Here is a 9744-nt window from a genome sequence, read left to right as displayed (position 1 = left end):
TATATATACACACGCCACCTGAGCAAGCAGCATATACAGGGTTTAGGCAATGGTGAGGATTTCAGACGCTTATCTTTCAAATGTTGAGCCTTTACATGTAAAGTAAAAAAGTTGTTGGTTCACACGACAATCATTGTGTGTAAATGGGGCATTAGGGAAAGGTTGAGTGGAGTTGTCCATAAACCTCTCTGCCCCCACGATCTCTACATTAGATCCTCCAGAGCCATTTATACGAGGGGCTGCTGATAAGTCTTCGGCTTTACCGAGAAAGAAACGAGTTAGGAAGATGAAACTTTACATTTATTCCACATACTCTCCACTGATGCCAACACACTTCTTACATCGGTATTCCAAGTTCTGTAAGCCTTGCCAAAAGAAGGATGTGCCTCAAACCAGTCATCCGTAGCAGCCATGGCATCAGAAATGGTGAGAAATTTGGTGCCCTTGAGGTGTATCTTCAGGTTGGGAAACAGATGGTAGTCGGAGGGAACTAGATCTGGTGAATAAGGTGGGTGGTCAACCAGCTGGAAGCCTAGCTCCCCTAGTTTTGCCGTGGACGCTTGTGCAGTGTGAGCGGAGGCGTTATCTTGCAGGAACAAGATTCCTTTGGACAGCTTGCCGCGCCTTTTGGCCTTCAGAGCTGCCTTCAATTGGTCCAAAAGTTCAATGTAATACCTTGCATTGATGGTGGAACCATTTTGAAGGTAGTCCACTAGCAGCGCGCCCTCCTTATCCCAGAACACAGACGCCATCACCTTAGTGGCTGAACTTCTTTGGGCGAGGAGAACCATGGTGCCTCCACTCTTGACTGCTTCTTGGTTTCAGGGTCATACAAATAAATCCAGGTCTCATCCATAGTGACCAGTCGATCCAGGAAGTTCTTATCAGTCCGGAAATGCTGACAAATGGACCGTGAAGTTTTCACTCGCATGCTTTTCTGTTCTGTTGTCAAACATTTGGGGACCCACTCTGCAGACAGCTTCTTCATGTTCGAATGTTCATGGATAATGACACAAACACGTTCACCAGAAATCCCCATGATGTTTGCTATTCCTGCAACTGAAATTGGCCAATTCTCCAGTATGAGGTTGTGCACAGCACCGACAATCTCCGGAACAACAACCTCTCTCGGGCGTCCAGGACGCTCATCATTGGCGCTTAAATTTAGCAACCCAGTTCTTAACTGTAGAATATGAAGGGCCCTGATCACCAATGTCTGCCACATATCACCATGAATATCCTTTGCGGACTTTCCTTGCAGAACAAGAATTTTATCGCTCCTCTGCTCTCATTCGCTGTGAATATCGCCTTAGACTCCGCCATTTTGTTTTCCTGCGTGCCGAGATCACTGCTGCCATAAGCTACAAACACAAAATTATGAAAACATATATTAGACACATAAGGCTTTCATGTGATGTAACATTCACTACCATCGAAACACAAAAAGAACACAAAGCCAAAGACTTATCAGCACTCCTCGTAATCATATGTATGACAGACATTGGCAGCTCCTCTTATAACAATGCTGCAAATTCGGGACTTTAGAGTTACTGGCCATTTAATAGCTCTAGGACGGTATTCAGTAACTGTAGTCGATGTAAGGATAGATTCCCGGCCACAGATCTGCAAGTATAGATATATTATCATCAGTGTCACCGCAGTAGAAGAAACGTGATCAGAGGTGTGAAAGTAACCAGAAAATAGCATGTCAGTAACAACAAACAAGTGCAAAGGGATTACGGAGCAAAAGCTGCATATCCTGATAATGGCAGGAACACGTCAGGGGTTGGGGGCTTGTATGGTCCAAATCTGGAAAAGTAATTAGATGTGTTAAATCACAGAAGACGTCTGGGTTCTTTGAAACTCATAAAAGAGTCCTATTCTTGTACATAGAAGGCAGTATTATAGTAGTTATATTCTTGTACATAGGGGGCAGTATTATAGTAGTTATATTCTTGTACATAGGGGCAGTATTATAGTAGTTATATTCTTGTACATGGGGGATCAGTATTATAGTAGTTATATTCTTGTACATAGGAGGCAGTATTATAGTAGTTCTATTCTTGTACATAGGGGCAGTATTATAGTAGTTCTATTCTTGTACATAGGGAGCAGTAGTATAGTAGTTATATTCTTGTACATAGGGGGCAGTATTATAGTAGTTATATTCTTGTACATAGGGGCAGTATTATAGTAGTTATATTCTTGTACATAGGGGCAGTATTATAGTATTTATATTCTTGTACATGGGGGATCAGTATTATAGTAGTTATATTCTTGTACATAGGAGGCAGTATTATAGTAGTTCTATTCTTGTACATAGGGGGCAGTATTATAGTAGTTATATTCTTGTACATAGGGGCAGTATTATAGTAGTTATATTCTTGTACATAGGGGCAGTATTATAGTAGTTATATTCTTGTACATAGGGGCAGTATTATAGTAGTTATATTCTTGTACATAGGGGCAGTATTATAGTAGTTATATTCTTGTACATAGGGGCAGTATTATAGTAGTTATATTCTTGTACATAGGGGCAGTATTATAGTAGTTATATTCTTGTACATGGGGGGCAGTATTATAGTAGTTATATTCTTGTACATGGGGGGCAGTATTATAGTAGTTATATTCTTGTACATAGGGGGCAGTATTATAGTAGTTATATTCTTGTACATAGGAGGCAGTATTATAGTAGTTATATTCTTGTACATAGGGGCAGTATTATAGTAGTTATATTCTTGTACATAGGGGCAGTATTATAGTAGTTATATTCTTGTACATGGGGGGCAGTATTATAGTAGTTATATTCTTGTACATAGGGGGCAGTATTATAGTAGTTATATTCTTGTACATAGGAGGCAGTATTATAGTAGTTATATTCTTGTACATAGGGGGCAGTATTATAGTAGTTATATTCTTGTACATAGGGGGCAGTAGTATAGTTTTATTCTGGTACATAGGGGGCAGTATTATAGTAGTTATATTCTGGTACATAGGGAGCAGTATTATAGTAGTTATATTCTTGTACATAGGGGGCAGTATTATAGTAGTTATATTCTTGTACATAGGAGCAGTATTATAGTAGTTATATTCTTGTACATAGGAGCAGTATTATAGTAGTTATATTCTTGTACATAGGAGGCAGTATTATAGTAATTATATTCTTGTACATAGGGGGCAGTATTATAGTAGTTATATTCTTGTACATATGGGTAGTATTATAGTAGTTATATTCTTGTACATATGGGTAGTATTATAGTAGTTATATTCTTTTACATAGGGGGCAGTATATTAGTAGTTAGATTCTTGCACATAGGAGGCAGTATTATAATAGTTATATTCTTGTACATAGGGGGCAGTATTATAGTAGTTATATTCTTGTACATAGTGGGCAGTATTATAGTAGTTATATTCTTGTACATAGGGGCAGTATTATAGTAGTTATATTCTTGTACATGGGAGGCAGTATTATAGTAGCTATATTCTTGTACATATGGGCAGTATTATACTAGTAGTTTTCTTGTACATAGGGGGCAGTATTGTAGTAGTTGGATTCTTGTACTTAGGTGACAGCACTATAGTAGTTATCATCTTGTACATAAGGGGGAGGTTTTATAGCAGTTTTGTTTTCGACACTTTCTCTTAAACACAATGGCGCTGGAACTGGTCAGCTGCTATTCTAGCCCATCTATGTTAAGAAGCAGCAAGTTATGCGTTCAGACACTTTAGTTGGAGCACCAGCATTGTTTTCAGCTGCTCTTGACTGTGCAGAGTCTGTTGGCAGTACGATTCCTGACATCCTCCTCTGAGCTCTTTCAGTGACGACTTGTTTCTGCTCACACAATCTCCTACAATTGGATATTTTTTCTTGACCACACCATTTTCTATATACTCTCCACACCGTTACATGAGAAAACCCCACAAGGTTGGCAGTGAAATCCCGGCCCGCCTAGTCCAGCACCGATGACCAGGCCTCGTTGCAAGTCTCTCAAATCGCTGGATTTTCCCATCTAATGTGGATTCACACTGAAACGGATCCACGGAGAACTGGTCATGTGATTTTATGCCGCATTCTGGTTTCACAGGATAATTCCCATACAGGAAAGCTCCAATCATGAAATGGCCAGTGGCTCTGAAAAACGGGCAATTCAGTGTATATACCACATGGTACAAGTTGTGGGGGTCTCTGTTACACAGTGTGCATTAGAGCCCAAGAACTTTATTACACCTCTGGTCATTGGTTCAAAAGTTTCCACCAAACACACAAGAAACAAGACGGCAGATGACGGATGTTTGTTACGGATTTATTGGACATATTCTTACTTATCGTCTCTACAGTAGAACATTTCCAGCAGACAGACATATACTGGAAGGAGAATATAGCGGATGGGGTTAGTAACTTCATTACAGACGACGTCATCAACTCTAAAATATTTATTCTCTTCCACAGCTTAAAAATCAGATACACGGGGAGAACGCGGCTCGACAAATAAATAATCTCTGTAACATTAAGAATCTACAATTAGTGTTTGCATGTATAAAATATAAAATAATTTAAGATATTTAATATACAGGTTAGTTGTAGCGTCTTATGGGGACGGGACAGCAGCCTGGTGCTGTGAACGGGGGGAGGGAGGTGCGAGGTAATCCTGGAGGATTGAGCCCGATTCCTTAGAATTTGTCTGACTTAATTTCCATTCTTAATTGTATTCTCTTTAATCTGGAATAATAGGACAATCCAGAAAATCTGCAAGATAATGTGAAATCTCCTAAAAACAGAGGGAACTGATTAGTCTATTGCAGCTTCATAATCCAGACTGTAGCATATCCAGATAATGGCAGAGTAAAGAAATTTCGCTAAGACAGCCCCTCTTAATGGCAATGTACCAAAACCGAAAGTTCTCCTCTATCCACATCAGTAGGGGTCCAATCACTCAGATCTCCACTGCTCCTAAAAACGGGGGGTCTAAGTTGTCCATGCAATGTGCCCCACCGCTCCATGCATTGCAACAACAGTAGCAGAAATTGCCAAGTAGAGGCGCTCAGCAATCTCTGGCACGGTCATTGAAATGAATGGAGCATTGGCACGCATGCTCGTCATCCACTTTATTCATGCGGGTACTGTTTGGATCCCCGTTTTCTGCATCGGTGGGAGTCTCAGTGGGCGGGATCCCTACATTTTGGTTAGGGGATAACTGAGGATTTTGGTACAACCACTTTCATAGGAGTATCCCCATTCTGGACTCTCTATGAGCCAGAGAGGGGTCATCTAAAGATTAGTGACCCCCCACCCTTGTGGACTAAGGCGTCCATATATTACACAGTTGGGTATACATGGGAATGACTGGCATGTATAACACATAGCAAATGTTTATGACTGGCAGGATTTTTCAGATGACAACAGCTGATTGCCAGGGGTTTAAGGAGCCGGAGCGGTGGTGATCAGCTGATTACCAGGTCCACTTCATTCCAGAAAAAGGGCATGTCTTCATGAGACAACACCTTGATCCACAGAAAGACGACTACGCTAGTCTGCCCGTCACATATGACAGATAGGAACAAACACCGGCTCACACAGCAACCTTATTGGCTCCATTTGATGAATGAAAGCTTATGGGTTTTAGGCCTGGTGTTCCATCTGAATCCCGTTTTCAGGGTTTCGGATGGAGTCTGATGTTTGAGCAAACCTTTACACTGAATTCTTTGCTGGAAAACATACTTACAAATTTCCGATTTTTAGCCAAAAATACAGCAGATCTGGAGTTTTGGTGACTGCCGTTGGTTGCAGATACAGTAATAGATTCACAAAGATTGCTTGCAAAATTCGTGTCACACTGGCTTAAAGCGGTTTTCATCAAAGCAGATATTGAGATGGCATGCCCGGCTGAAGTGTGAGCAGTGGAGGATACGCATGCGGACCTGCGCTCCATTCACTTCAGCGATAGCTCAGCCCTCGAACACGGCTATCTCCAGTCCCATTGAAGTGAATGGAGCAGAGGTGCGCATGCATATCCTCAACTGTCAAAACATTTAAACGTGCCGCGATTGCATTCTTGATATTGGCTTTGGTGAGACAACCCCTTTAAGGACAGCCATACACATTAAAGAGAAGCTGTCATCACCTTTGAGCCCCATAAACTATGTTTTGGGGCTCAAAAAGTGAGAAAGTAGGGAGTCTGGGAAGCTGTGTTTCATACTCACCAGGCGCACCGTTGTTGCGCTGTGTCCCCGCAGATTTGTTGTGCACACATAGCATGACTTTTCAGACAGCCCTGTGCGTATGTCCTCCAATTCATCATTATGTAAGAGTGTTGGCACAGAGCCATCTGAATAGAGTTACACTGTATGTGCATAGCAGCTTCACAGGGACATAGCGCAGGAACTGGGAACCTATTTAGTATGAAGCACCTCCTCACAGACCCCCTGTTCTCTCACCTTTGAGCCTCATAACCTAGTTCATGGGGGTTCAAAAGTGATAAGTTCACTATAAAGATAAATCAGCAGAACTCGCCATTTTCGGCAGGACCGACTGATCATCTAATGTGTATGATGGACTCCTGACTCTCCCGACGGCAGATGTCGGTGCAAGTAAGGATTTCACCTGCCCAATCCCTTTTGTTCTGAAGGAGATAAGCTGCTGCTCAGTGTCTGGCAGTAGCTTTCTCTCCCCACTACATGTGCATGCACGCCAAGCGGGCATGTGTATGGCAGGACCAGTAGAGATAGCTGTTGGCCAGACAAGCACCCCACCACCTTAATTTCTTACAAACCTAAGGAATTTGTTTTAGAGGAGTCACACAGCCACAGAAAACGCAACATATGAGTCAGCTAACCACTATTGAATATGCTTTGTAACATACTATTTTTTTTCCCTTTAAATAGTTTGCAAAACCGTCCCTTTAAATATTCGATACGACATAGCATCCTGTGATCGACCCTCAGCGTTATGGTCACTGAGTATTATCAACAGCTAAAAACATCAAGAATGACATCTACCGGCACGAGGTTCTAGGGTAAGCAAGGTAGGTCTCCAGTTGATGCGGACTCCCTTAATTGCCCATAGATGACTGTATTGGAGTTCTGCACAGAGGCTATGATGGAGGCACTCTGCCTCGCACCTCTCTCCCAGTAAATCAACAGGGGCCCAGTCTATATTCTAGTGACATATCCAAACATTCAAGTCCTAAAAAATAAAAAGGCCACAGCCAGACCATTTTTTTCCGCTAAAGTATGGCTGAAAATGGCATCTCGCGGTCCGAGCTGCTGACACATTCAGTGCAGTGAAATCTATCAGTGCCAAAGAAAAACAATAAAACGACTTACAGTCCATCGGCAGCAGGGAACAAACTCGTCATCCCCCTTGTGTGCTAAACCGTCAGGGGGAAAAAAATCATATGGCACCCAAGGGGTTAAGAGGACGGGTGAAGAGACTCTTCCATGTGCATGCTGTGCCCGCCACGATACGCCCGCAGGGTACTGATCGTCAGATGCTGGATAATATGCAGAAATTAATATGCTATGGAATGGCGGACGCTCGTCTAAGAGGTAAGAAAGCTGTGCAAACATTGCAGTTCAGGTATACGTTATATTCTCACTCTCGCCCCCTCTCTCTATATACACGTCTATATATATTTATATATATATATATATGAACAGAAAACAAGAGTTTTCCGAGAGATGAGACATGCAGTGCTATTGCAATTACCAGGGGGAGCGGGGAAAAGGACCATTTACAAGGAAGTGAAGGAATGTGTATAGCGCCACCTAGAAGAACAATACCGTAGAATACTATGTAGCAGGGTAGGTGCCTAAGTACCCTCCTGTCCTCTAGCTATTGGTACAGGCCACTCATTAAAAACAGAGACTGGGTTATTCTCAAAATGAAGGGGGAGGGGGACATCTGTGATTTTACAATGTGGGATACTGACAATACCGATCCACATCCGCCATTACTGGAGAGACGGATCATATGTTACAAGAGTTCACGTCATGGGACGGCCTGGATGTTATTAATTCATCATTACGAGCCTTAACTTGTGAAGCAGCTATTTTGGAAGCCGCGCGCACTCTGTGATGTCATTCGTTCCCAGCGAATGGACACGTTAAATGTATCTAGGGATTCTGGCGGCAGTCCACACAGCGTCCGTCCTCATCCGTTTCATATATATGATGGACATACAGTAGTGTAGGGTATGAGGGGCCTGTATGTGACAGGAGAGCGGCGGGAGCTATACACAGCCATTATTTACAAAGCAAACAGAGTGTCGTCCGCTCGCTCCTGCTTCTTCCGGTTTGCGGGGTTGACTGTCAGGGAGGGCTCTGTGGAGGGGGGAGACGGCAGGTCTGGGAGCCTTTCTACGGCCTTGGCTCGCTCTTCCAGAAACTTATCAAATTCTGCAAAAAGAGAAGATTAAAACGATAAAGACACGTCACACTGCAGTGGCCTTCCCGCTCACACCGCAGTAACCTCGCTGCGCCTTCTCGCTCACACCACAGTGGCCTCCCTGCGCCTTCCCGCTCACACCGCAGTGGCCTCCCTGCGCCTTCCCGCTCACACCGCAGTGGCCTCCCTGCGCCTTCCCGCTCACACCGCAGTGGCCTCCCTGCGCCTTCCCGCTCACACCGCAGTGGCCTCCCTGCGCCTTCCCGCTCACACCGCAGTGGCCTCCCTGCGCCTTCCCGCTCACACCGCAGTGGCCTCCCTGCGCCTTCCCGCTCACACCGCAGTGGCCTCCCTGCGCCTTCCCGCTCACACCGCAGTGGCCTCCCTGCGCCTTCCCGCTCACACCGCAGTGGCCTCCCTGCGCCTTCCCGCTCACACCGCAGTGGCCTCCCTGCGCCTTCCCGCTCACACCGCAGTAGCCTCCCTGCGCCTTCCCGCTCACACCGCAGTGGCCTCCCTGCGCCTTCCCGCTCACACCGCAGTGGCCTCCCTGCGCCTTCCCGCTCACACCGCAGTGGCCTCCCTGCGCCTTCCCGCTCACACCGCAGTGGCCTCCCTGCGCCTTCCCGCTCACACCGCAGTGGCCTCCCTGCGCCTTCCCGCTCACACCGCAGTGGCCTCCCTGCGCCTTCCCGCTCACACCGCAGTGGCCTCCCTGCGCCTTCCCGCTCACACCGCAGTGGCCTCCCTGCGCCTTCCCGCTCACACCGCAGTGGCCTCCCTGCTCCTTCCCGCTCACACCGCAGTGGCCTCCCTGCTCCTTCCCGCTCACACCGCAGTGGCCTCCCTGCTCCTTCCCGCTCACACCGCAGTGGCCTCCCTGCTCCTTCCCGCTCACACCGCAGTCACCTCCCTGCTCCTTCCCGCTCACACCGCAGTCACCTCCCTGCTCCTTCCCGCTCACACCGCAGTCACCTCCCTGCTCCTTCCCGCTCACACCGCAGTCACCTCCCTGCTCCTTCCCGCTCACACCGCAGTCACCTCCCTGCGCCTTCCCGCTCACACCGCAGTGGCCTCCTTGCGCCTTCCCGCTCACACCGCAGTGGCCTCCCTGCGCCTTCCCGCTCACACCGCAGTCACCTCCCTGCTCCTTCCAGCTCACACCGCAGTGACCTCCCTGCTCCTTCCCGCTCACACCGCAGTGACCTCCCTGCTCCTTCCCGCTCACACCGCAGTGACCTCCCTGCTCCTTCCCGCTCACACCGTAACGTGCCAGGAAAAGACCCCCAATAACACTGCAGCAACTTCCTAGGTCCTTCCCCGTCATACTGTAGAAGCCTCCCTGGTCCTCTTATAACACT

The 9744-nt window shown here is 46.1% G+C and overlaps 1 protein-coding gene across 3 annotated transcripts in view; it reads right to left on the bottom strand.

Annotated features, from left to right (window-relative positions):
• Nucleotides 1-4283: 4283 nt before the first annotated feature.
• Nucleotides 4284-9744, bottom strand: part of TOM1L2 (target of myb1 like 2 membrane trafficking protein) — a 43208-nt gene continuing 37747 nt past the window's right edge. For all 3 annotated transcript variants that reach the window (XM_066576678.1, XM_066576676.1, XM_066576677.1), the window contains one exon: nucleotides 4284-8394. In XM_066576678.1, coding sequence (XP_066432775.1) covers nucleotides 8246-8394 — 149 coding nt within the window. In that variant the 3' untranslated portion in view covers nucleotides 4284-8245. The remainder of the gene's footprint in view (nucleotides 8395-9744) is intronic.

The sequence above is a fragment of the Eleutherodactylus coqui genome, chromosome 8 (assembly GCF_035609145.1).
Source record: "Eleutherodactylus coqui strain aEleCoq1 chromosome 8, aEleCoq1.hap1, whole genome shotgun sequence".
NCBI classification, from domain to species: Eukaryota; Metazoa; Chordata; class Amphibia; order Anura; family Eleutherodactylidae; genus Eleutherodactylus; species Eleutherodactylus coqui.
The sequence above is the reverse complement of the archived record's forward strand: the minus strand, read 5'-3'. Positions and strand labels throughout refer to the sequence as shown.